Genomic DNA, 25,207 nt, shown 5'->3' on the forward strand with positions numbered 1-25,207 from the left:
CTCGGAGGAAGGAGCGGAAATTATTGAGATTGTGTTAAATGCTGAGACAGGTCAGGAATGCTCAAGGCTGGGTTGGATGGGGCTCTGGGGAGCTTGGTCTAGAGGGAGGTGACCCTGTCCATGGCAGGGGGGTGGAACTGGGTGATTTTCAAGGTTCCTTTCAACCCAAGTTGTTCTCAAACCCCTGAGCAATGTGGCAGGAGTACACAAAGTGCCTCAGTTCAGTTTTCTCTCCACTGAGGATGTTTTCCTCTCCCTTGTGGGCTGCACTGCCATCGGCCAATCACCCAGCTGGGGTGGCTGCTGTTCCATTAGAGCCAGGCTGGTTCCCAGAGTGTGGAGCAACCCCTGAGTGAGGGACAGGAAACCTGGGGTTGGATTTGTAAACTGGTTTGGAATGCAGCTGCTGCTGCTGGAGGGGTCAGCCCGCACTGCTGGGGGTGGCTGAGGGCTCTGTTCCTCCCCAGGCCCTGGAGAAGCACTGCAGGGTGGAAGCTGGCTTCTCTGGCATCCGGGACGTGTACAGCACCCCGGCCCTCCACGACAACATGCAGCAGAGCTTCTTCCTCGCAGAGACTCTGAAGTAAGTCTGGGCTCCCAGGGGCCTGCCAGAGCAGCACAGTTCCTGCAGCAGCTGCTCAGGGAGCCTCAGATGATACGGGAGAAGTCTTCTCTTCCCAGGGGAGGTGTCCCTGCCCAGGGCAGGGGGCTGGAACCAGAGCAGCTTTCAGGATCTTTCCAAGTCTGCCCATTCTGAGGGGAAACTGGGCAAGGCTGCAGATCTTGGGGAGTTTCCTGCACAGAACCTCTGCTGCCCTTGGCTCCCTGGGGGCTCCTGCTCCGGGGCTGGGGCTGGAGGGCTCTGCTGTGCTCCAGAGCTGGGTTATGGGAAGGGTGGGGATGTTCCAGGGAGGTGGGAACGTGTCACATGCTGCTGCCCGTGCCTGCCTGGAGCCCTGCTGGGCTCCTCCAAGCCCTGTGTCCTCTCCTGTGGCTGCAGGTACCTCTATCTTCTGTTCTGTGAAGATGACGTGCTGTCCCTGGAGGATTGGGTGTTCAACACCGAGGCTCACCCCCTGCCCATCAACCACACGGACTCGAAAGCAGCAGGGCAGCCCTGAGGCCCTGCCCAGCTCCTGCTCCCCCGGCCTGGGCAGACTCTGCTTTTCCTTTCCATTGAAGGAATCCCTGTTGTTCCTGAAATGGTGTTTTGGGGCACTAGTCCAATTGCGGACAGTATTGTCTTGGGAAGATGAACCATGACTAAGCACCTTCTTTTCCTCTGTGAGGAGCTCTGTTAGCTGATGATGAGATGTTTATTCTGGGCCATACTGTACACAGTTCATAGACATTCCTTTATACAGAGAATTTATATGAAATCCACTGATTTTGCTTTATAGTGGCCAAAGGACTGGAAGTTTGCCATAAAATAGACTTTACACACCAACACACACACACGTCCTCCTTTCCTTTCTCTGGTTCATTTCTGCCTTTTATCTGCTCTTGGATTTATCACCTCTCAGTGTTCTGGGCTTTCTGCTGCTGGCCTCTGGGGGCTCCTCAGGAGAACGAGGAGGGGGAGTTGTCCTTGGTGTGGGAGAGCAGCTGGAATTCTTGGGGATGGCTGAGGAGCCAGCTGAGAGCTCAGGGGTGAAGGGAGGACAGGGAAAGGTGATGTTTGAGTGGGAAAATAAGATCAGACCCTCCAGAGACAGGAGCAGCCCCAGGCTGGAATTTGCAGATTTCAGGGGGAGACTTGAACCACCCTGATCCCTGCTGCAGGGGTAACTCAGGAGCAGCCCAGGAGGCTTCTGGAGTGGGTTGGTGATAAATTCCTCCTGCAAGGGACACAGGAGCCAACAGAGGGGCTCTGCTGAGCCCAAAACCACACCCAAGGCTGCAGAGGCCGTGGATGGTGAGTTCAGGATCCTGAGGGCAGCAGGGAGGGGGGGAAGCTCAGCCTGGGCTGCAGCAGAGCAGATGTGGAGCTCTCTGAGGGACAGGCGACACAGCCCTGGGGCCCAGGTGGCCCTGCCTGAGCAGGGACTGGGACAGGGCCACCCCTCCAGCCTCAGCCATTCTGTGACTCTGGTGTCACCGCTGTAACTAAACCAAAACTTGGCTGCAAAATCCTTGCTCCTGATGTATTTTTATATACTTTTTTTTTCTGTGCTCTTAAAACACATTTACCACCCATCACATCTCATTTAACTTTCCTTTATCTTTTTTTCTTTTGTGTTTTTCTACTTTTATTTGGAACTAAATGTTACGAGTCACTTGTAATAATTTTACTGCTGTAATAGTCAGATCTGTGAAACAGAATAAAAGTCTTGTAAAATAAAAAGCCTGTTGGGGTTGATCCTGTGAAAGACCAGTCACTCCATGCTTGGAATGAGACAATACTGGATTTAAAGAGTGGATTTAAAGAGTTTTGTGCGGCAGAAGTTGATTTCCAGGGGAATCTGGGCAGTGTTTGACAGCAATTCCCAGCTCTCCCAAACTGCTGGGTCTGGGATCAGCATTCCCTCTGATCACTGCAAAGCTCTGTGGCCCTGGGGCATGGAACATTTTTGTTCATTCTTGTGACAGCCTCGTGACAACTGGTTCATTCAGCAACTTGGGGGAAAGTAAAGTTGCTTTGAGCAAGTTGTGAAAACAGAAAACGTTGTTTCTAAATTCCTGCCTTTGTAATTCCCCGAGAGAAATAAGATTGTCAGATGGGGACTTAGCATTATCCCAGGGATAAGGCTGCTGCCTGCTAAGCCTGGCCTGGAGGAATGGCTATTGGTAAATAAACATCTTGGGAGTGAGCTGTGTTATCCGGGAGATTTGGGGATGGGGAGCTCTTGTAGCTCAAAGGATTCTGATAATGGATTAAGGGAATTTCTTAAATAAGAACGACCTGCTCTTGGAGCAACATGGAGCACTTTGCCTGGCAGAATTCAACCCCCCAGAATAAACAGCGTGGTTCTGGTTTCCTTGAGGAACAGGTCCATGGTTGGCTTCCATTTCACACAGGTGGGTGGGAGCATCCCACACCCTTCCAGAGGAAGTTTCCTGCAGCTCGGGGGCCACACCACAGACCAGGAGTTCTGACCGAGGGGAAGTCTGGGATCGTTTTTCCTGCTGGGTGGAAATCTTCCCCGTTATTATTTTTAGGATTCCCTTTGATCCAGGTGTGCCTGGGTGGGCCCCACAGCAGATGTGTGCATGTTTAACATTCTTCCTGCGTGCTGTAATCCCAGGACCCAGCAGTGCAGAGCCAGCTTGGGTTTGTTCTCTTTCAAGGAGCAGCAGCCGCCCTGAATTATTTCACCTTTTGCCTTCCATTCTCTTTCCCATCAAATAATCCCCGTTTCTCATCTTTTTGTGGTGACTGGGAATGGTTTGGGTGTAAAATGAGCCCAAACAGAACCAGCTCAGCTCTGCCACCAGCCTGCCAGGCCCCCTCCTGCTCCTTTCCCAGACAAACAGGACCTTTATCCCGATCCAAACCCATAGCCTGGGTTATTCCAGGGGAGCAGCAGCCCTGCCCAGCCCCACGAGCCCGGCAGCTTTGAGCACATCTGCTCCAGGTGCTGAGCTCGTCCCCTGCTCCCAGAGCCATTTCCATGCTCTGCTAATCCCATCGCCACGCTGGGGTTCCTTATGGAGCAGAGTTCCAGGGAAGCTTTCTGCTGTGCTGCAGAAGGATAAATCATCGCATAAATCACAAATATCCCCCTCGCTTCCACTGCTGGGCTCCTCTGCCCGGTCCCATCCTCATCCTCATCCTCATCCTCCTCCTCCCTTAATGGCTTGGTCATGCTCTCGCTCATCTCCATCTCGAGAGTTCTTTAAACCTAAAACAAAAACGATTAGGCAGGCTTAGGATCCAGCAGAGCTTCAAAGGATTACAGGCTGACGCTCCCTGCTACCCTCGGAGAGATCAGACACTCTTGTTGGCCCTGCAGCAGAAATCTTCCCCGGCTATGGGGGGACTGGGAGCACGGAGGAGCAGGAGGACCAGGAGTGGGGAAGGTTAAAATAACAAATTTGTGTGTCTAAATAATAAATTTGTGTGTCTTGGCCCAGCCACCGCTAAGGGACAATGTGACAGCAATGCCACGGCTGTGGGAGGGACACTGAAAACACGGGAGGTAGAAAAGTTTGGGGTGGAAATGGCCCAAAATGTGGCATGGTGGTAAAAATGACCCAAAATGTGGGGATGATGCTGGAGACAGGAGAATCACCCCAGGACTGCCAAGTCATTCCTGTCCCCTAATTCCCATCCCTAGGGCTCAAACCTCAGCGGAATCACGGCAAGCGAACTCACCGATCCCTGTTCTGTTAAAAAATACCCATTTTGGTCAGCTGTAAACCGAGTAGAAGTGCAGGACAAGGCTTTGGGAAGGGCAGAACAAGTTCAGGGTTTTGTTCTTTCTGGGAAAAGCTGAATTAAGGATAAAATGGGAATGTGGGGATGGATACACATCCCTGTCTGCCATGGATAATACAGAAAAAGACCTTGGAGACAGAGGAGGAGGGGGTTCATCCCCCCAAGAGCCCTCACAGCAGACATTTCAGCCTAAAAAGTGCTTTTTTCTGAACAAGTACCGCTCATTTACCATTAAAACGTGGTTTTACCCTGACAAGTGCCGCTCATTTAACACTAAAAAGAGCTTTTCCCTAACCGGCCGGCAGCGATTTAACCCTAAAACACATTTTTTTCCTTAGCGGCTGCCGCTCATTTAACACTAAAACGATCTTTTCCCAGACAGACCGACGGCCATTTAACACATAAAACACGTTTTTCCCTGACCGGGCGCCGCTGATTTAACACTACCAAGACCCTTCCCCTGAGGGAGCGGCGATGATTTAACACCAATAAGGGTTTTTTTGCTCTTTTTCCGCGGCCGGGCCCCGCGGCCCCTCCTCGCCCGCCTGACGCCTCCCCCGGCCGGGCGGCCATGGCGGCTCCGCGGCGCGGGCCCGGCGCGATGGCGGGGCCGGGGCCCGGGCCGGCCCCTCCGCGCCTGGCGCTGGCCCTGGCCCTGCTCGCCGCGCTGGTGGCCGTCAAGTACTACCGGGACGCGGAGGCGGCGCGGCAGCAGGTACCGGGCACCGGGCACCGGGCACCGGGCAGGGGCGGGGACGGGCGGAGGGAGGGGGAATGGCGGGCGCGGCTGGTCGGGGTAGCGTGAGGGGAGGCGGCGGCAGCGGGCGGGCAGCGGGGCTGAGGGGGCCGTAGCGGGGCTGAGGGGCACCAGAACCTGGGCACTGGGGCTGAGGGGCACCAGAACCTGGGCACGGAGGCTGAGGGGCACCATGAACCTGGGCACGGAGGCTGAGGGGCGCCAGAACCTGGGCTCTGGGGATGAGGGGCACCAGAACCTGGGCACGGAGGCTGAGGGGCACCAGAACCGGGGCTGAGGGGGCCGTAGCAAGGCTGAGGGGCGCCAGAACCTGGGCACCGGGGCTGAGTGGCACCAGAACCTGGGCAGCGGGGCTGAGGGGCACCAGAACCTGGGCACGGAGGCTGAGTGGCACCAGAACCTGGGCTGAGGGAGCCGTAGCAAGGCTGAGGGGCACCAGAACCTGGTTACCGGGGCTGAGGGGGCCGTAGCTCCTGTTCCCTGCCCAGGGCCCTGCGCTGGCTCCCAGCCCACGATCTGTGTGCCAGCACAGGTGAGATCCGGAGCTGGGAGAGGTCCTGGAGCCTGGCACAGCCCTGTGTGACCCTGGTAGGTGTGCAGCGCCTGCAGCCAGGTGCTCAGCAGAGCTGTTGCCTGTTTCCAGAGCCCAGGATGCTCATCTCCATTCACTCAGGGAGTAAAAGCAGGTTAACTGTGGGCAGTCCACAGTGCATTGTCCCTGTGCACAAAAAAACATCTCCCTTCATTTTTTCATGTCCTTGGCCATGTCCTCATCCAGATCTTCGTGCTGAGTTCTAGTTTATTTCAGTCTCAGCCCTGGAAGTGCCCTGGAAGGCTCTGAAGTGCTTTTGTAGCTGCAGTTGATGGGAGCAAAGCCTTCCAGGCTGCATTAGTGCTGCTTCAGGCTGGCAGGCAACAGATGGAAAATAAACTGGCTCAGGAGCTCTGGGGATGGTGCTGCTGCTGCAGGCAGTGGAGAGCAGGCAGGGTGAGCAGCAGAATGCAGAGTGGTTGTGCTCCCAGCTCCAGGCTTCTCCGGGGGTGGCAGGGCAAGCTGCTGCATCCTGGGGCATGTGCCAGGGGCTGGCTGGCACTGAGGGCTTTGTCTCGCCTGCTCTGTGTCTGTCCCTCCCCTCACACCAACCTGGAGCTCTTGCTCTGCCTCCAAGTTGTCTCTTTCCCTTCAGACTGAAGAGTGGAAATGTCTGGAAGCATCCAGAGCCCTTCTGGGGCTGCTCTGGGGGAGTCATCACCTTGGTGAGCCCTGTGAGGGCTTGGCACAGGGAGAAACTGAGGCACAGAGAAGCTGGGATCCTGTGGAAGTTTCTGGAGAAGGCCGTGGGTTCTGTGACTCCCTGATGGGTGGCTGAGGGAGCAGGGGGCCAAAATATTCCATGCAGTTCCAGGGCTGGAGATCTGGAGAGGCACCGACCAGAGCAGGGCAGTGATGCTGCAGTGGATCCCACCGTGAGTGGAAGTTTCTAATTCCAACTCAGCTCACTCCCTGTGTGCTCTTGGAGTGTGGTGCTCACATGTTTGACTGCCTTTGTTAGTCTGCACATCAGCTCATCCCAGCCATCAGCACCTCCAGGTGCTCCCAGTGTCTGCAGCTTTAGGACCAGCTAGCTGGAAAGAGGGGGGAATTCTTCTGGCAAAAGACACTGAACGTGAGCAAAGGGTTCGGCTGGAATTACTCAGGCAGATGTAGGTTCTGTATCCTCCTGCCAGCAGTTCCTGGACGCCTCAAATAGCACCAAATCCTGCCAAGGGGCTGAGTCTTTTCCCTGGATGGGCTGGGAAGAGTGGGATTAACTCCAGAGGGGCCAGAGTGGACTCCTGCAGGAGGTTCCAATGAAGTCTCTCTTGCCTCTTCCTCCCAAACCAGGAGCTGGCTCTGAAGTCCTTGGGGAATGAGGGGCTGTTCCTCTTCTCCTCCCTGGACACCAACAAGGACCTGTACCTGAGCCCAGAGGAGTTCAAACCCATCGCTGAGAAGCTCACGGGTGGGTTCCTGTCTGCCTTCCAGAGCCTTCCCTGCACACAGTGAACCCCACGGCTTGAATTCACTATTTTATTCACTTTCTTGTGTTCTGGGTGCTGGTTTGGGCCTTGTTTCCACGAAGAGAGGCTGTGAAGCTTTCCATGTTGTTGGAAAGGCTTAAGCAGCAGACATCACTGTGACAAAGTGCAGTTTTTACAAGGTGGAGGATCCCATTGCTGGACTAGCAAAGTACATAAGTTACTTTGTGTGGAGCTTAAAGGGGATTTGGGATGGGTGAATGCAGCAAATCCAGCTCAGCCCAGGCCAGGCCAAAGGCTCCATTCAGCTGGGGCAGCTCTCCTGGATGGCAGCTGTGGGAGATCATCTCTGGAGGCTGTGTCAGCTCAGAGCAAGTGGCTCTGCTGGTGCCAGCCAGGGAGGAGTGTGGGGATGACAATGGACAGTGGGGACACAGACAGGGTTTGCTGTGCTCTCCTGGACCGGCTCCAGCACGTGCTGGGATCGCTCAGAGGGGCTGTGAGCCTGCCTGGGCTTTGCAGCCAGGGAAACAGGGAGTCATGGAATGGTTTGGGCTGGGAGGGACCTTAAAGCCCTTCCAGTGCCACCCCTGCCATGGGCAGGGCCACCTCCCACTGTCCCAGGCTGCTCCAAGCTCCATCCAGCCTGGCCTGGGGCACTGCCAGGGATCCAGGGGCAGCCCCAGCTGCTCTGGGCACCCTGTGCCAGGGCCTGCCCACCCTCACAGGGAGAAATTCCTTCCCAATATCCAACCTAAACCCACCCCGTCCCACTTTAAAGCCACTGAGCCCATCCCCTCCCTCTTCAGTTCATGCAGCCAAAGCTGGCCTGAGAAGGGGTCTGAGTTCTGCTGTGTGGGGACAGCTGGAGACTCCAGTGCCCTGGATTTGCCAGGATAAACGTGTGATCACAATTGCTGCAAAGGGGAGGGAGGGGGAACAGTGCTTGAATTCCTGTCCTTTTGTCTAGGGGTTGCTCCAGTCCCAGAACCTGAGGAGGAGGTGCTGGATCCAGATGGGGAGACTTTGTCCATCGTGGCCAAATTCCAGCCCTTGCTCATGGACACCATGACGAAGAGCAAGGATGGTTTCTTGGGAGTAGGTGTCCTGCAGGCCACGGGTTCTGGGATAAACACGTCTGGGGGGCTGGCAACAGCACCAGGAGTACGCTGGGAGGGGACAGGGTCCTGCTGAATCCCGTGGGGGTTGCTGTGACAGGGACCTCGCTGCCCCCCTCGGCATTTCAGGGTTTCAGCACCCTGCCCCAGTTAGAGCACCCTTCCTGGGAGCTGGGAGCAGGAGCTAGAGCTGGCTCTGCTCGGCTGAGTGCAGCAGCTCTGGTGTTGCTCACATTCCTGAAGGCTGACACCCTTTGGGTGGGGTAAGAAGAATATGGGATGTGATGCATTTCCCCCCCTTTTCCAAGCCTCCCTGCATCCATGACATCACTGCACACTGGGAGGCTGCACTGTGGGCTCTGACAGCATCTTTTGTTCCCAGATTTCTCATGTGGCTCTGTCTGGGCTCAGGAACTGGACAGCCCCAGCAGCCCCTAGGAGTGTCCTGCTTGCCAGGCAGTTCAAAGCCTTTCTGCCTCCTAAGGATAATCTGGATCTTGGGGATCCCTGGTGGATAATTCCCAGCGAGCTGAACATCTTCACCGGCTATCTCTCCAACAACAGGTTTTACCCTCCACCTCCCAAGGGCAAAGAGGTGAGAAATGAAAGTCAGGTTGTCCACGTGTATCCCTGTTTCCGAGGGAAGCAGGAATTCTGTGGCGTGTAGCCAGGAGCACCTAAACTGGAGGCCAACCTGAGAGCAGGCAAAAGCTCTGTGTGTCTGTGGCAGCCAGATGAGGCTGACTCGAGTAACTTCATCTCATTTGTTAGCTGTGTGGCATTTGAGGATAGTTTTTCCCAGAGAGGGTTATTCAGAAGGGGATGGGATCCTTCCTGGTGGAACGGTGGCCAGGTGAGCCCTGAGGTGCCAGGTGGGACTGTGTGTGTGCTCAGCAGGTGAAGCCAGGCTGTGCACACCCTGCCCCGGGTGCAGGCGGGCGCTGCTGGCATCAGGGGTTGCACTGCCACCCCTTCAGAGGCCGAGGCATTGGTGGAGGCAGCCTTGCACATCAGTTTGCTGTTCTGCCTGGGCTGATGGAAAGCTGCAGAGCACGGCAGTGGCACAGCAGCCGTGGAAGATGGATTTATTTGTGACAGCAGCGCCTTGCTTTGTCACCTTGGCGTGCGATTAGGTCGGTCTCTGAGCCGGGTGTTAAATCACAGCCGTTCTCTGGCCTTCCTGCTCAGGTGGGCGTTGCTCTGGGGCTGTGTGGAGGAACAGCTCTCACTCTGCCCTTGCCATTCCCCCTGCAGGTGATCATCCACCAGCTGCTGAGCATGTTCCACCCGCGGCCCTTCGTCAAGACGCGCTTTGCCCCGCAGGGAGCCGTGGCCTGCATCCAGGCCAGCAGCAGCTTCTACTACACCATAGCGTTCCGGTGAGCCCCGGGGCTGTCCCCTGTCCCAGGGCAGGGCAGGAGGCTGCCGGGAGCCCTGGCAGAGGGCACGGCAGTCATGGCACGTGCAGCGTGTTCCTGAGGGACACCGGGTGCTGTGCTGAGAGGGTGGTGCAAGCCAAAGGTCACCTGTGCTGCCAGTGTCACTGTCCTCGTGCAGGGCATCACCCTTGGACTGCCCCTGGCTGAAGGGGAGAATCTGGCTAGCAAGAATTTCGTTAGATTTAGGTTTATCAGAGTGTCTTTCCAAGGGGGAGAGTCCACAGAATTGTTTAGTGGCAGTGTTACACACAGCTTTGATGTGTCTGAGCAAGCTGGAGGGTGGGCTCAAGGGGCCTTATTCTGTCCTTGTGTTTCAAGGAATGATGAAATATTTCATCCTTCCTGGCTGCCCAATTCCAGGAGGCATGGATCCTGGAGATGCTCCTGCCCCAGGGATCCTGGAGGTGCTCCTGCCCCAGGGATCCTGGAGATGCTCCTGCCCCATGGCATTCCAGTCTTTCACCCTCTTCACTGTGTGACATGAAAAGTTTTTTAAGCTCCGCCTGTCCTGCCCAGTCTAGGTTCATGGTTTCAGGTGCCTGGGGACAGCTTTTCCCTGCTGTCAGCTGCAGTGCAGGGTCCCAGCTGATGGCTCCTCTCTCCTTTCAGGATCCACGCTGAATTCCAGCTGAACGAGCCACCAAACTTCCCCTTCTGGTTTTCCCCGGGGCAGTTCACAGGTTACATTGTCCTGTCCAAGGATTCTTCCCACGTCAGGGACTTCAGGCTCTTTGTCCCTAACAACAGGTACAGCCGTTTTCCTCTCATTTTTTGAAAAATCTGAGTGATGTGAGCTCTGCAGTTGCCTGTAAATGCATTTCTCCATCACTGAGGATCCCTGAGCCATCCAGGGCCTGATCCACACCCCAGTGACTGTCCCTTGGTGCTGGGAGGGACAGGCAGGGTGTGGCAGGACTGGCTGCAGCACTGAAGTTCAGCAAGGCCTGGTGCTCCTCCTCCAGCAGATTTTTTTGCTTGGAGTCTGACAGGTGAAGGATTTGTGTGCAGAGCTTTGCACCAGCTCGTTCCTGCTCTCTGGCAAGGAGCTGGAAGCTTTCAGGGGGAAGAAGCTTCAAATCTCTTTGCCCATGACAAGGGTGAAAATTCTATTACAACGTTACCCTGGCGACTCAACCCCAGTGGCTCTGTCAGCACATTTCTTGCAGCCAGCAGACACTTTGGGCTCTGCCAGCAGCCTTTTGCTTCCAAAAAAACACTTTTAAAAGTTCAGCAGGATCAGAATGTGCGAGTGAAGTGCTGGGAGGGAAGAGGGAGCAAAGACATCTCTCTCCTGTCATTTGACAGAGCTCAGAGGTGTTTTCCAGAGTGCTGAGTGGGTGCCTGGGCCCTGCTCCAGCAGGATCTGGTGCTCCTGCAGGGAGCACAGAGATCTGCAGAGGCTCTGGCTCCAGTGCTGACCCTGCAGGAGGATGTTCCCCTCGGTTTGGGGTTGCCCTTGCACAGCTTCAGCCCTGGGTGACCCGTGGGTTCCCGTGCAGGTCCCTGAACGTGGACATGGAGTGGCTGTACGGGGCGAGCGAGAGCAGCAACATGGAAGTGGACATTGGATACCTGCCTCAGGTCTGTGCCCTCTGCCTGTGCTCCACACTGGGCAGCTTCTCCTCAGGGGTTTGTGCTGCCATGGCCTGAGCTGTGGGGCCTCTGTGGCCCCGTTCCCCATTAGAGCTTGCCCTTGGTCATTTCAGCCCAACAGTAGAATTTCCATTTATCTCTGTCCTCTGCAGCCCTGTTGGCAGCTCTTCTGATATTTTCCTTTCTCCCTCAGTGTGGGTTGAATCCTAAGCTTTCGGAGACTTTTTCCTTTTTTAAAACATTGCCTGACGGGCAGGAGGGAAGATGAGGAGCTGAACCCAGGCCCTGAGCCCAGAGCAGGGTATGAACAGCTGTGGGTCTGGATTTAGAAAGTGCACAAGGTTGTTCCCCTTTTTTTTGTGGTAATCCCAGCTCTTGGGACAGGAAACATAAGGCAGAATTCTGAATAGCTGAATTCAACAGGCCCATGTTCTCCTAAACTAGAGTGGTGATTATTTTTAATTGGCAGAAGTCAGGAAGGCAGATTTAGCAGAATCATTTCAGCTGTACCAGAGCAGGAACCACGGGGAAGCTCCTGGGCAGCTTTTCCTGCTGCTCCCTCTCGTGGCTTCCCAGGGCTGAGCTGGTGACAAGCAAGAGCTTCCAATGAGCCCTGCAGATCCTCATGATTGAGGGGATCTGGTGTCCCACAGCCAGCAGTCTCCACTGGCAAGGTGGGACCGTGCAGTCTGTGCATTTCCAACCCAGAGAGTGCAGCCACACTGAGGGAAATGAAGTTCCTCTCCTGGCATTTCACTGGAAAAGTGAAATTTCTCTCTCGGAGATGGGAGATCAAGCTGTACCTTCCTGAGGAGCTGCACGGTGTTATTTTGGATCTGTATCCTGTCCTGGAGAACCGGGGGAGGGCTGAGTGCAGGGTCCAAGCCAGCCTGTTCCCCTGCAGATGGAGCTGGAATCCACAGGGCCCTCGGTGCCCACGGTGATCCACGATGAGAACGGGCAGGTCCTGGCCAGCAGGGACCCCTCGGGGGAGCCCATCCAGTTCGTGTTCGAGGACATCACCTGGCAGCAGGAGATCCCCTGGCAGGAGGCAGCCCACAGGCTGGAAGTGGCCATGTATCCATTTAAGAAGGTGAGGAAGGGGCTGGGCTCTCCTTGGCACAATGATTTGGGGCAGATTGTCCTCGCTGAGCCATCCAGTGACCTGCAGGGCCAGCAGAGTCCAGAGGCCACAGCCCGAGCAGCATCCAGGGCACTGGGGGGGTGTCCCAGGGCGTTTGGGGTCACACAGCAGCACAGGCAGGAGCCAAGCCTCCATGTCAGGTGTCTCCAGGATTGCACTGTGGGTGTAGGCTCATCCTTCCTGCCTCTTATCAGCGCCTGCTGCTGTGATTCTGGAGCAGGCAGGTAATTGTGCTGCTTACAAATGGTTTTTCCTCTGGCTTCACTTCCAGGTGCCTGTGCACCGAGCTTTCCTTATCAGCAGAGAGCACACGATCTGCCTGTGCCTCTGCAGCCTGCAGCCAGACACAAATTTATAGCTCTGGGTGACCCAAACCATTTAACATGCCAGCAGCCTGTGGAGCAGATGGCCGCTGCCTGTCACCGCTTCCTTGGCTGAAGGGACACGTCGTGGTGGCTGCCTCCTTGTGCCCGAGCTTACAAATGTCCCTTCAGGCTGCCAAGATGTGAATATCAGTTCCTTTCATCGCGGTGGTTGGAGCAGGCTCTGTGCAGGCTCCCACAGACAGCTCTCGGGCTGTTTCAGGAGGTTTTGTAATAAATATCTCCAGGCCAGATTTCCCTGCAGCTGAGGAGGGGCTGCAGACAGCCTGGCCACCCTGGTGCAGATGCTCTCTGCGGTGTGTGAGGTCAGGGCTCCCCAGGAGGTGTCCCCCTCTCTGGGGACACCACCACAGTTGTCACCAATCTAAATCTGCAGGTCCTGCTGCAGACTGAGCTCTGGGTGTGCCACCCCTGGGTCTGGTTCCTTCAGAGCTGCTCCTGTTGGAGCTGGGCCTGTTCCTCACGCTGTCCCTCTGCCCCCAGATCTCCTACCTGCCCTTCACAGAAGCCTTTGAGAGAGCACGAGCAGAGAAGAAGCTGGTGCACTCCATCCTGCTGTGGGGTGCCCTGGACGACCAGAGCTGCTGAGGTGAGGAGGATGGAGGGATGGGGGGTCAGGGAGCAGCCCGGGGGCCAGCAGGAAACCTTGTCCCACTTGCTTTGGCTCTGGAGGTGCTGAGCAGACAAAGCTGGGGGTGGGAATTCCTGACGGGAGTGGGAATTCTGATGGGAGTGGGAATGGGAGTTACTGATGGGAGCTCAGCTGCCCAGTGGCAGCATCAGCTCTGTCTGAGACAAGCTGTGAGTCAGGTGCCTTTGTCGAGGTGGAGACACGGCTCTGGTCTTTCCCCTTCCTCTTTCCTGCTGGGGAAGAGGCAGCATTGGCAGGGAAAAGGGCCCCTGCTCTGTCTGCCTTGTCCCTGGCACCTGCACAGGAGAGGCCAGAGCCAGGCCTGGCCTTGGGGCCGGCCCGATGTGCAGCTTTTCCCCCTCAGTGCCTCAGAGCTTCCGTGCCAAGTTGGGCAGGAGGGATGGGTGGGAGGGGAAGGGTCTCTTCAGTCCTGTCTGCCCTGAAAAACCCTCAGCACCGGGCTGTGCTTGGCATGAGCAGCAAGTGGCACTCGGGGTGGCTTCCATGGCTCACTTCTCCTGGGCCTTCTGTGCCTGGGCTCTGCTCTGCTGAGCGCTCTCTGCCAGCGGCACCTGTAGGGAACAAAAGCCATGGAAAGCTGCCAGCAACGGAGCAAAAAGACAGCGGGGAGGGCTGGGGGGACCAGGGTCAGCTGGCACTCAGCAGGTGGCATCGAGCACGGTGACAGTGACCTAAGGAAACCCAGCAAAGCCTCCTGTGCCTCTTCCTGTGCCAGGTTCGGGGCGAACTCTCCGGGAGACCGTCCTGGAAAGTTCGCCCATCCTCGCCCTGCTGAACGAGAGCTTCATCAGCAGCTGGTCCCTGGTGAAGGAGCTGGAGGAGCTGCAGGTGAGGCTCACTCTCTGCTGGGGGTGCCAGGGCAGGGGGAGCTCCCTCCTGTGCCAGGGGGGATTTTTGTTCCGAGCAGGGGCCAGGCAGACACCAGATGGAGGCAGGCTGAGAAGTGGCACTGTGACCCCCTTGGCTCTGTCCTGGTGCCAGGTTTAAAGCTAAAACAGATGATTCTCTGTGAGACAGCCCTGCCCAAGGCCTCTGGTGCCATCAGCCAGCTGACTCCCCTGCAGCCCAGGGGACGACCAAATAACCAAATGACTGTCTGAACCCTGGGGCTCCTGACTGAGCCCTTCCCCACTTCTGAGCCTGTGCTGTCAGCTGGGATCAGTCACAGAGCTGGAGACTCTGGGAAAGGCTGGCATCGGGCTGCTGGTGTGCCTGTGATGGGGTGATTTTCTTGTCTGGGGAGAAGATCTGCAGCTGAAATGTGAGAGGGAGCCTGAAAGGGAAAGCAGCCTGTGAGAATGGTACCAGTTACCATGGCACTGCAGAGCAGCTCTCTGTCCCTCCCTGCCCCTCTCCCGTGTCCTGTGGGCTCCCCCTGTGCCATTCTGCCACTTCTGGGCTGTGCCAGTGTGTGGGTTTGGTATCTCCCTGCAGAGCAACAGAGAGAATGAGTTCTACAGCAAACTGGCCAAGCTGCACCTGGAGAAATACAACTTCCCTGTGGAGATGATCATCTGCCTCCCCAATGGCACGGTGGTAAGGCTGGGCTCTTCATGGAATCTGTTCTCTGCAGGGTCTGCCACACCTGGGACTGCCCCCGAGCCTTTGTTCCTCCACCTGGAAATGGGAAACAAATGTGTTTTAGTTCAGAGACAGAGCAGCAGCTCTGGGCAGGGGCAGGACAGGCTTGAACCAAGTGTGATTCCTCACTGTCCCTGAGCTTTGGGAAGCCACTGTAGCTTTGTTTCCTGCACCCATGGCCCTTTGTGCTCATCCTTTGAAGAAAACCTCCTGATCAGCACCTTCCAGCACTTTCATCTCCCCAAACTGGTCACAGCAGATCAGCCCTTAACCAGCCCACACACTCTGCCTCTGCTGGGCTGGGCTAATGCTGCCCAGACACCAGCTGGTCACAGCTGCAGGGTCCCCTGGCTGTCCCCGTGAGGCTGTGGGCTGTGACAGTGTCTCAGTGTCCCCTTTTCCCAGCTCCATGATTTTTCCCAAACCACCTTCATCTTCTTCTTAACCTAAGCAAAGGGTCAGCACCCTTGGGGGAAGATCACACATTTTTCTCTGACTGATCTTCAGACCTGAATTCTGGTTCCTGAATTAGCACTTGGAAAGAATTCTGTGGGAGCTGTTACAGCCTTGTCACCTCTGTGCTGGCTGCGGGCCAAGGCAGGGGAGGGGGAATTGTTCTGACCCTTAGAAGTCTCTTCTCATCCGTTTTCTTTCCCAGATCCACCACATCAATGCCAACTATTTCCTGGACATTACTTCCATGAAGCCTGAAGATGTTGAAAGCAGCATCTTTAGTTTCTCAAGCAATTTTGAAGACCCTTCAACAGCAACTTACCTCCAGTTCCTGAAGGAAGGGCTGCACAGAGCAAAACCCTACCTGCAGCCCTAAAACCGGGCACCTGAATGCCCCCCTGAGATGGCCAAAGACTTCAGAGATCTATTTTGGTTACAGCAAATCCTCCTCGTGCCCGTGCCAGACGTTGGTGTTGAGCTGCAGGCGGTCCCAGGCCGGGGCTGTGCTCTGGAGCTTGGTTTGAGCCCGAGTTCCAGTTCCCACAGCCCGCCCTTCTCCGTTCAGGCACATTTCTACAGCAGTGCAAATACTTGAATCCCTCCCAGCGCCCCTCCTGGGCGTGCCAGCCACCCTCCCTCCTCTGCAGAGCTGCTGAGCCTGGTGGGACTGTGCAAGCCCAGAGCTGCTGCTTGCCGGGCCCTGCTGCGTGCAGGGAGCAGCGCTGCCACTGTGACCACTGAGGACAGAGCCAGCAGCCCTGGGCAGCTCCCTGCTCCCCCCGGGGCGTCCCGGGCAGCTCTGGACACTGACGGTGACAATCTGGGTGACAGGACTGTGGCAGCCCCCAGTGCCCTGTGTGATCTGGTGGCCTGGCTCAGGCAGGGTCTGTGTCCCAAGGGTGGCACCAGGGCATCAGAGGGGTCAGGTGAGGATCAGCTTGAGCCCCCAGGAGCTCCCCCAGGCTAAAGGACACAGCAGTGAGCAGTGTCCCACCCATCCCTCCCTGCCAGGGCTCCCTCCCCAGCAGCTCTGGGAGCTTCTCCCTGGGTCCCCTTGGAGCTGCTGCTCTGTCCCTGTCTGCTTTGGGCTTCCAGCTGGTGCTGGGTGAGGAACCATGAAGCTCCCTCTGGGAACTGCCCCGAGATCCTCACCTGGGCGAGGACTGGGCAGTTCTGAAAGCCAGAAGTACAAGAAGGTATTTTCAGGAATTTTTTCCAAAGAGATTGTCCAGACACAAAGCCATTTTCCCTTACCTGGAGCCACCCGGAGCAGCTGCTCCTGCTCTGTGCCAATGCCTGCGCACGGAACGAGCATCACTTTGTAATTTGGAGAAGGAAAGGTTAAGTGAAACGGGTTTCAAGGCATATTGCCACAGACGTGTGAGGGGACAGAGCATCCTCAGTAGCTGCCTGCACCCAGCCCTGGCTGGTGATGCTTTTTCTGCTCTCTGAAGCACAATTTTGTTGGACCAAATTAAGGGAAAAGCCTTTTTTTTTTTTTTCCTTTATTTTTTTCCTGCCCAGGTATTTTCAGTCCTGGGAGGAGCCTGGGGGTGGCAATCACCCTGTCCCCTCCCTGCCCCAGTGTCCATACCCGAGTCTGGGGACTGAGCTAGCTGCACCTCCGGGCTGAACCAGTGCCACTCCACTAATTGCTCTAGTGAGCTGAATTAATGACCCCGGGCTGGCTCTCGGCGCTGGCTTTGTAACTATGCATTAGCTCTGCACTTTCTCACTGCCCGGTGGGACAGGCTGGGGTCTGGCCGTGCCACAGTTCCTGTCACCCTCGGGGCGCTCCCATCCCTGCAGGGCTCCATCCTCGGGATCCCCCAGTCGCTGTTTGTTCTCTCCTGAGCTCCCCGCAGCCACCTGCGAGCGCTCTCGGATGAGCCTGGACGGTGGCAGGGGCACCCCAAAGCCACCCCCCAGCCGGGGGGCTCCCGCGGGGTCACAGCCCGTGTCCCGGTCCCCTGTCCCCTGTCCCCGCCGGGCTGCGGGCAGGGGCTGCCCCGGTCCGTGCCGAGCGTTCTCCGTTGCCTCCGCGCGTTGTCCCGGTTGCAGCGGGTCCCGCCGCCGGCCCTGCCGCGCCTGGTGACGCCCTGGCCCCAAAGCGCGGCGGGCCCGGGCCGATGGCGGCCGGAGGGGCGGCGGAGCGGCCCCGGTAAAAGCATCCGAGCATCCTCAGCTGGCGTCCGCTCTCCTTCCTGCGCCGCGCTGCGGGGGCGAGGGGCGCGCCGGGCTGTCCCCACTGTCCCCTTGGCACCGGGATGTCCCCAATGTCCCCTTGGCACCGGGGTGTCCCCTTTACACCGGGGTGTCCCCACTGTCCCCAATTTCCCCTTGGCACCGGGGTGTCCCCACTGTCCCCTGGGCACCGGGGTGTCCCCTTGGCATCGGGGGTGTCACCAATGTCCCTTTACACCGGGGGTCCCCAATGTCCCCCCTGCACCAGGGTGTCCCCAATGTCCCCGCTTCCCTCCCTGTCCCCGTGCTGTCCCCGGGCTGTCCCTGTCCCTTGTCCCTGGGCTGTCCTCGGGCTGTCCCTGTCCCCGAGCTGTCCCTGTCCCCGGGCTGTCCCTGTCCTTGTCCCCGGGCTGTCCCTGTCCCCTGGCTGTCCCCTGTCCCCGGGCTGTCCTTGTCCCCGGGCTGTCCCTGTCCCCTGGCTGTCCCTGTCCCCGGGCTGTCCCCTGGCTGTCCCTGTCCCCGGGCTGTCCCTGTCCTTGTCCCCGGGCTGTCCCTGTCCCCTGGCTGTCCCTGTCCCCGGGCTGTCCCCGGGCTGTCCCTGTCCTTGTCCCCGGGCTGTCCCCGGGCTGTCCCTGTCCCCTGGCTGTCCCTGTCCCCGGGCTGTCCCCGGGCTGTCCCTGTCCTTGTCCCCGGGCTGTCCCCGGGCTGTCCCCGGGCTGTCCCCTGTCCCCGGGCTGTCCCTGTCCCTGTCCCCGGGCTGTCCCCTGGCTGTCCCCTGTCCCCGGGCTGTCCCCGCGCGGCGCAGGCGCTGCGGCCCCGGAAGGCGCGGGGCGGGTCGCGGTTCTGGTTCCGGGCGATGGCGGCGGAGCGGCCGCTGGCAGCGGGCCCGAGCTGCGCCGCCGGCCCGCAGGTACCGGGGGCCCGGGGGGCCGGGCCGGGCCGGGCCGGGCGGTGCTGAGCCCCCCTTGTGTGTTGCAGTGAGCAGCGGAGCGGGGCGATGAGCGGCCGGCGCTGAGCCAGCGGAGATGGACGCGGAGGCCGTGAGTGACACGGGCGGGACACGGGCACTGCCCCGGTACCTGCCCCGGTACCGCCCCGGTACCTGCCCCGGCGGGACAGCGGGCACTGCCCCGGTACCGGCCCCGGCACCTCCTCCGAGCCCCGGCCGCGGGCACCTGGCCCGGGAGCTGCCCCAGAACCTTCCCCCGGCGCCGTTCCCCAGCAGCAGCTCCCGGGCACTGCCCCCGCCCCTGTCCCCAGGCAGAGAGAGATCTGTCCCCTCCCTGTCCTGTCCCCAGGCAGAGATCTGTCCCCAGGCAGAGAGAGGTCTATTCCCAGGCTGAGATCTGTCCTGTCCCTGCCCTTGTCCCCAGGCAGGCATCTGTCCCCAGGCAGGGATCTGTCCCCAGGCAGGGATCTGTCCCCCCCTACCCCAGCCCAGAGGCTCGGTCTGAAGGGCTCATCAGGAATTTGGGGTGTGTCAGCACGGAGCAGTGCAGGCCCAGAGCACAGAACAAATCCAGCAGTAAATCCATGGCTGGGTGTGCTGCGGGCTGAGCTTTGTCCCCGTGTGCTCTCCGTGCAGGGCCCGGTGCTGCTCCTGCCCCTGCAGCTCTCGTGGGCAGAGCTCTCCAGCTCAGAGTGTCCTGAGAGCTCTGCAGCAGCTCTTTCTGAGAGCACTCTCCAGGGCTGCTCCCCGTGCCCTGGGCTGCGACAGGCGCTGCATAGAATTGTCACTTGCTGTCACCCGAGCCATGCTCAGCCTTATCCCAGGCCAGGTGGGACCCCTGGAGGTGACCCGGTCCAGCCCCTCCAGTGTCCCTTGAATGACATTTTTTGGGTGTCATTTTCCTGCTGGGCCCTTGGCGTGTGGCTGTTTTCCTCCTTTTGCCGATTTTCCTTTGTGAAGATGCCTGTTGACAGTGCCTCTGAGAGCAGCCTCTGGCAGCCGAGGAGGATTTCCAGGTCACGGATTCCAGGAGGGCACGGCGCGGGGGTGCTGACTGTGTGCTGTGTTCCTGCAGACCATCCCCATCTGGCAGAACAAGCCCCATGGCTCGGCTCGCAGCGTGGTCAGGATGATCGGCTCCAACCTCCCCCTGAAGCCCTGTCCCAGGGCCACCTTCGAGGTCAGTGGCCCCTGGCAGGACCAGGCAGTGCCAGCAGGTGCTGTTTTGCCCCCACACATCTGCAGAGTTGTAGCCACAAAACCTGCACCAGTACAGTGAATTTTTAATAATTTTTTATAATTTTTTATATTTCTCTTTCCTTTCATTCTGTTCTCGTGAAGCGATCACTGGCAGCTTGAGGAAATCCCTGCTCAGGCAGTGTCTGAGCTGAGGGACGTGGAAAGGTGGAGCTGCTGCCCCAGGGTTTTGCTGTGTGACCTCCAAGGGGCCGGGTGCCCTCTGGGTCTGGTCCCAGGATTGTGGAGTCCCTGACGTCACCCTTGGAGCTCGGGGCTGGCACTTGGAGTGGCAGAGGGTGGCACGTGGCCTTGGCTGGATCAGGTGTCCCCTCCTGCCTCACTCACACAGCAGGAGGGAGCAGGGGCTGCCCAGGGAAGCACGGAGGATTCCTCTCCCAGCTCCAAAAGCTCAAACAATTGTGCAGATTAAAGGGAACTGCTGGAATCGCTGCTGTGCACAGACACGGCTGAGCAAACACCATCTCCTCAGCAGCGTTTCCTTCCTGCCAGGTCCTGCCCAGCGTCTCAGATCTGTACTTGGGTGACGTGCCCCCCGTGCCCACCCTGGCTGACATCGTGTGGATCGCAGCGGACGATGAGGAGACCTACGCCAGGGTCAGGTTGGTTTTCCTCTGCTGCTCCCTGGCACAGAGCTCAGGCCACGCTCAGCTCAGGTGACTGCAACTTCCAGGCCCCTCAGGGCTGATGTGGTGCCTCTTGAAAGACGTTTTTCCCCAGAGAGGGGAAAAAAATGCCAGAGTACCCAGAGAGGAATTCCTGTCGGCAGAGCCAGGAGCCCGAGCCATGCCCTGTTTCACTCCCTGCTCTGGGCACAGTAACCCCTGCTCCAGGGCGATTTCTGGCCGGGAAGTGGAAGGGGTGAGCTCTCCCAGGACTGAAATGCCCTGTCCAGCCTGGCCTTGGCCGCTTGCAGGGATCCAGGGGCAGCCACAGTTTCCTGTGTTCCCTGTGCTGCAGAGAGCTCCTCTGCCCCTCCGAGGGCACGCAGAGGCTTCGTTTGTTTCCTCGGAGGCTCTGCTGCCCTCAGGGGAGGCCAGGCTTTGTCACGGACGGGTTTGGACTCGGTGACTGACAGGTTTGTGTCCCCAGGAGTGACACTCGCCCGCTGAAGCACAAGTGGAAGCCGAGTCCCTTCACGGTGATCCAGAGAAACGCCTCGGTGCCCAACCTGAGGAAGCAGGAGGAGAAGCTGCTGGCCCTGAAGAAACCTGGTTTGCCAGCCCTGAGCAGGACCACGGAGCTGCAGGATGAGCTGAGCCACCTGCGGAGCCAGATCGCCAGGATCGTGGCTGCGGAGTCAGGTAGGGGCAGGATCCTGCTGGGGCTGAGCTCTGCCTCCTCCAGCTCCCTCAGGGCTGGCAACCAGCAGCTCCTTGCTTCCTCCAGCTCACTCAGAGTTGTTTCCCAGCAGCTCCGTGGTTCCTCCAGCTCACTCAGAGTTGTTTCCCAGCAGCTCCCTTGGTGGGCTCCTGGCTCTGGGGGCAGCTCAGGGGCTGTGTTGAGGCTCACGTTCTGTTCTGCTGGGGAAAAGCTGTCCCACGTGCGCTGCTGCCAGCTCATCCGTCCCCCTCTTGTTTTCTCTTCCAGCCTCGGCCCAGCTGACCCCAGATCTGTTATCCCCAGGGAGCTCGAACGCCTCTTCTCCTGTGCACTGCTTTGGTCCCTCCTTCCAGTCCACCACGTCCTTCGTGATCAGCGACATCACGGAGGAGGAGGCGGAGCTGGAGAGCCCCGAGGAGCCGCCCTCGGTGGCCGAGCTGCCCCCGCTCTGCTCCGCCCCCGAGGGCCGGCCCGAGCCCCGGGACCCCGAGCAGGAGGACTCCGTGTCCCTTTCCAAGGCCAGCAGCTTCGCTGACATGATGGGAATTCTCAAAGACATCCATAGGATGAAGCAGAGCAAAGATTTGTAAGTGCTTCCTGAAATTCTCCTTTAATTCTGTGCTGCTCCGTGTCCTTCCTTCCTGGGGGAAAAGCCTCTGGGAGCAGAACTTGGGAACTCATTCCTGGGGTTTTTGTCTTTCTGGGATAGGAAATCATGGAGAATTTTCATGGGGGAAATACCTCGTTGGAGCAGAGCTTGGGAACTCATTCCTGAGTCTTGTTGGTTTTTGGTTTGGTTTTTTTTTGGTTTGGTTTTTTTTTCTCCTGGATAGGAAATAGTGGAGGGGAGTTTAAACTGTTGCAATGTTTGGCTGTTCCAGCTCGCTCACCTGGCAAAGAGCTGTGTTTGCCCAGATGCCCTGGGTGTGTTGGCAGCCTTCAGAGCGAGGACAGTGCTGCTCTTAGCCCACCTCCCATTCCCAGGCAGTCGGGAAGCTCAGCAGCTTTTCCAGCTTGGAATATTCAGGGGTTTAGCACGTGGAGCTTCTCAGCTTCTGTGGTTCTTCATCCTGCCCTGCTCTGGGCGTGGGCAGGGTGAGTTTGCACTTGTCTCGTGAGGAATTGACAAGTTCTGATTGTGAGAGCTCCTGAAGCTGCTCCATGGACAGGCTCCTGCCCAGCTGGGAAGCTTCTTCTCCGGTTCTGGCCGTGCCACCTGCCTGTCCCAGGCTCAGCTTTGCATTCTGCTGTGTGAATTCCTGCCAGAAAACCACCCTGCCTGGGGGCTGGGCACCATTGCTGCCTCCTCCTTTGCTTTGCGAGGAACCACATCCTCAGCACTGAAAAAATTCCAGTCAGGTGAGAGGAACAGGCTCAGCGTCCCCAGGCAGAGCATCAGGGCTGTCACAGCTCCTTCCCCCCAGAATTCACCCTTTGCTCTGCTTTCCTGGGGAGCTCCAGGCCCCTGCTCCTGCAGGCAGTGCTGCCACGCCGAGGCTGCAGCTCACCCACTTCTGCCCTCATCAGCCTCCCCGCACGCAGCCACGATGCTTTGGGGTCATTACAGCTCAGTTGAAGCTGTCTGAAGAGCTGCAGGTAGCTGAAGAATTAAGTTAATTACTGCTGTTCATTATGTGATGAGCTTTAATTCCTAATTCTGGTGCGGTTGTGGAGCAGCCCCTGGGCTCCCCCAGCTGCACTGGGCAGCACTGGGAGGCCTCAAGAGGGTCAGGTGCTCTTCAAGTGGAGGAAAAAAGGTGCTTAAAGATGCAAAAAAATGCTTGAAAAGATAATTACACCCGTGTTTCTCTGCTGCTGCTCTGTAGGAGTCAGTGCTTAAACTCAGCCTTGGGGTTTAAACTCAGCCTTGGAAGGTTCAGGAACTTGCAGAAATGTGCCTGCTCCAGTGTCTGGTGGAAATATTCCAGGCTTTGGGGTTTTTTTTTTGTCTTTTAGGAATGTTTCAATCTCTCACAATGTTTTCTGAGTGAGGGAGGGCTTCAGCTATGAAAAAACCAAAGCTCTGAGGTTATTATTGCAGGTTGTGAACAAAAGCAAGGCACCTGGGGGAGAAGAACTGAGGCTTGGCCTCCTGTGAAACAATCCTCTACAAGGAGCTGCTTGTGTGAACTTGCTGCAGGAGGCAGATTGCCCTGGGAGAGGAGAATTGGTGTAGGGGAAGGGAATCTGCACCAGCCCTGCTGGAAAATGCCTGGGACCTCCCCGGCTGAAATAGGGAAGCAGAAACCCAGAGTGCAGCAAAATCAGGGAAAAAAAAAAACCCAGAAGCTTCCAGGGCTTCCCCCAGACAGCTCACTGAGGGTTGGTTTATACAGAGGGGATGGAGGCTGCAAATAATTAATGAGGTTTTGGGTTGATGGCTTGTTATCAGCACAGTGGAATGGGAATTACCCAGAGCTTTGGGGATGAGATTTCCAGGATCCCCCTGGAGCCACGAAACGAGTTCCTGGAGCTGAATTTCCCCTTTTTGTTGTTTTGTGGTGTTTTTCTTGCACCTCCTCCACTTGTGACAGCATCTCATGATGAAAGCTGCAGGGGAGCCCTGCAGAGGGCCAGGCAGAGCTGTGAGTGAGGAATTCGGGTCCTGTTTGGGCTGACTGCAATGCTGTGTGCCCCTCAGGAGCCAGGCAGAGCTGTGAGTGAGGAATTCGGGTCCTGTTTGGGCTGACTGCAATGCTGTGTGCCCCTCAGGAGCCAGGCAGAGCTGGCAGGCACGAGTTTGGCTCTGTCTGGGCAGGAGTTTGGCTGTGTCTGGGCTGGCTGCAGTGGGTTCTGCGCCCTGTGCCCCTCAGGAGCCAGGCAGGAGTGTCAGTGATGAATTTGTGTCTCTCTGGGCTGACTGCAGTGGGTTCTGTGCCCCTCAGGAGCCAGGCAGGGCTGTCAGTGATGAATTTGTGTCTCTCTGGGCTGGCTGCAGTGCCCTGTGCCCCTCAGGAGCCAGGCAGGGCTGTCAGTGATGAATTTGTCTCTCTGTGCTGACTGCAGTGGGTTCTGTGCCCCTCAGGAGCCGCCCTTCCCTGAAGGAGGAGGACCCGGCCGTGCTGATCGCCGAGGTGCTCAGGAGGAAGTTTGCCCTGAAGGACGAGGACCTGGCCCTGAAGGAGAAGTGACGCTGCTGCTCTTGGCTCTGCCAGCAGAGCTGCTGCTCCCAAAAGCTCCTCGCAAGGACTGAGCCTCTTTATTGATCACACGTGCTTTGTGCAGCGGCCGCTCCGATAGGAAATGGGATTTGGTGTGTTCTCCGTGCGTTGTCCTATTTAAGAAAAACCTTTCTGAGAAGATGGAAGCTCTTTTCCAGCTGTGTTTTGGTGTTGGTGCCTGTGAGGATCTCCTGGAGTGCTGCTGGATGAGGCCCTTTGCACCTGCCCTTTCCCTTAGGTTCCAGCTGAGCTGCAAGGACAGACCCGGCTCCCGTTCCCAGGAGGACCAGGACAGACCCCAGCCCTTCACCCGAGCGTGGCGCGGAGCTGCTGAGCTCCCGAGTGCCTCCAGGGCTCTGCTGGACCACGGTGGGAAAGGGATTTTACTGCCCTGGCTCGGGGCTGAGGGGTTTCTGTGCCCTGGGTGTTCCTTCTCTCCCCCATCAGCCACAGTTGCATGACAGAATGGCCTTATCTGAATGTCCCCTCGGCAGCCCCTGGCCCCAGCCTGTGGTTCATTGTTTCATTGTTTTATTGTTTTATTATTCCACCTCGAGCACCCCCAGCACCCAGGGCAGGAGCTTGGCCTTGGCTGTGGCTGCACTTGCCTCACCCAGAGCTCTCCCCAGCCCCACGCCCCCTGCGGTGCCCCCATGGCTGGATTGAAAATAGGATTTTTTTCCTTTCTATAAAACGGAGCCTTAATAAGACGCCAGTGTCCGTGGGGTTATTGATGGGCTCGGGGTGGGGCTGGGATCCCAGCTCTGCAGGTGCCAGGGCCTTTCTTCATCCTCCTTGATGTCCTTGAAAAACAAA

General features: G+C 57.8%; 3 protein-coding genes across 5 annotated transcripts in view; all 3 read left to right on the top strand.

Moving 5' to 3' along the window:
- Positions 1–2,344, top strand: part of MAN1C1 (mannosidase alpha class 1C member 1) — a 52,190-nt gene extending 49,846 nt beyond the window's left edge. The window contains exons 12-13 of the mRNA XM_038160715.1: positions 468–583; positions 1,001–2,344. Of these exons, the coding sequence (XP_038016643.1) occupies positions 468–583; positions 1,001–1,121 (237 nt within the window). The 3' untranslated portion in view covers positions 1,122–2,344. The remainder of the gene's footprint in view (positions 1–467; positions 584–1,000) is intronic.
- A 2,559-nt stretch (positions 2,345–4,903) lies between these two features.
- On the top strand, positions 4,904–17,701 carry SELENON (selenoprotein N). Its single transcript, XM_038161004.1, has 12 exons — positions 4,904–5,093; positions 7,021–7,138; positions 8,125–8,252; positions 8,655–8,867; positions 9,527–9,651; positions 10,321–10,458; positions 11,211–11,292; positions 12,209–12,397; positions 13,315–13,420; positions 14,199–14,311; positions 14,918–15,019; positions 15,723–17,701. The coding sequence occupies exons 1-12, from the start codon at positions 4,950–4,952 to the stop codon at positions 15,891–15,893; spliced, it is 1,629 nt and encodes a 542-aa protein (XP_038016932.1). The 5' UTR covers positions 4,904–4,949; the 3' UTR covers positions 15,894–17,701.
- Positions 17,702–18,514: 813 nt separating this feature from the next.
- MTFR1L (mitochondrial fission regulator 1 like) lies at positions 18,515–25,101 on the top strand. Of its 3 annotated transcripts, none has more exons than XM_038160817.1 (7): positions 18,515–18,607; positions 18,680–18,741; positions 19,726–19,830; positions 20,400–20,509; positions 21,000–21,211; positions 21,498–21,816; positions 24,256–25,101. In XM_038160817.1, exons 2-7 carry the CDS (start codon positions 18,727–18,729, stop codon positions 24,359–24,361), a joined length of 867 nt encoding a protein of 288 aa, XP_038016745.1. In that variant the 5' UTR covers positions 18,515–18,607; positions 18,680–18,726; the 3' UTR covers positions 24,362–25,101. The 3 variants fall into 3 exon arrangements, with proteins under 3 accessions (XP_038016745.1, XP_038016744.1, XP_038016746.1); XM_038160816.1 differs by having other exon boundaries at positions 18,518–18,611; XM_038160818.1 differs by lacking the exon at positions 18,680–18,741 and having other exon boundaries at positions 18,543–18,611.
- Positions 25,102–25,207: the final 106 nt, after the last annotated feature.

The sequence above is a fragment of the Motacilla alba genome, chromosome 23, assembly GCF_015832195.1.
Source record: "Motacilla alba alba isolate MOTALB_02 chromosome 23, Motacilla_alba_V1.0_pri, whole genome shotgun sequence".
Lineage (NCBI taxonomy): Eukaryota > Metazoa > Chordata > Aves > Passeriformes > Motacillidae > Motacilla > Motacilla alba.

Bases quoted from the DNA above. Each gene is read 5' to 3' on its own strand.
- MTFR1L (XM_038160818.1), top strand. From the start codon at position 18,558: ATGGCGGCGGAGCGGCCGCTGGCAGCGGGCCCGAGCTGCGCCGCCGGC. The intron at 18,612-19,725 runs GTACCGGGGGCC...GTGTTCCTGCAG, and splicing joins GCTGCGCCGCCGGCCCGCAG to ACCATCCCCATCTGGCAGAA. The intron at 20,510-20,999 runs GTTGGTTTTCCT...TTGTGTCCCCAG, and splicing joins GAGACCTACGCCAGGGTCAG to GAGTGACACTCGCCCGCTGA.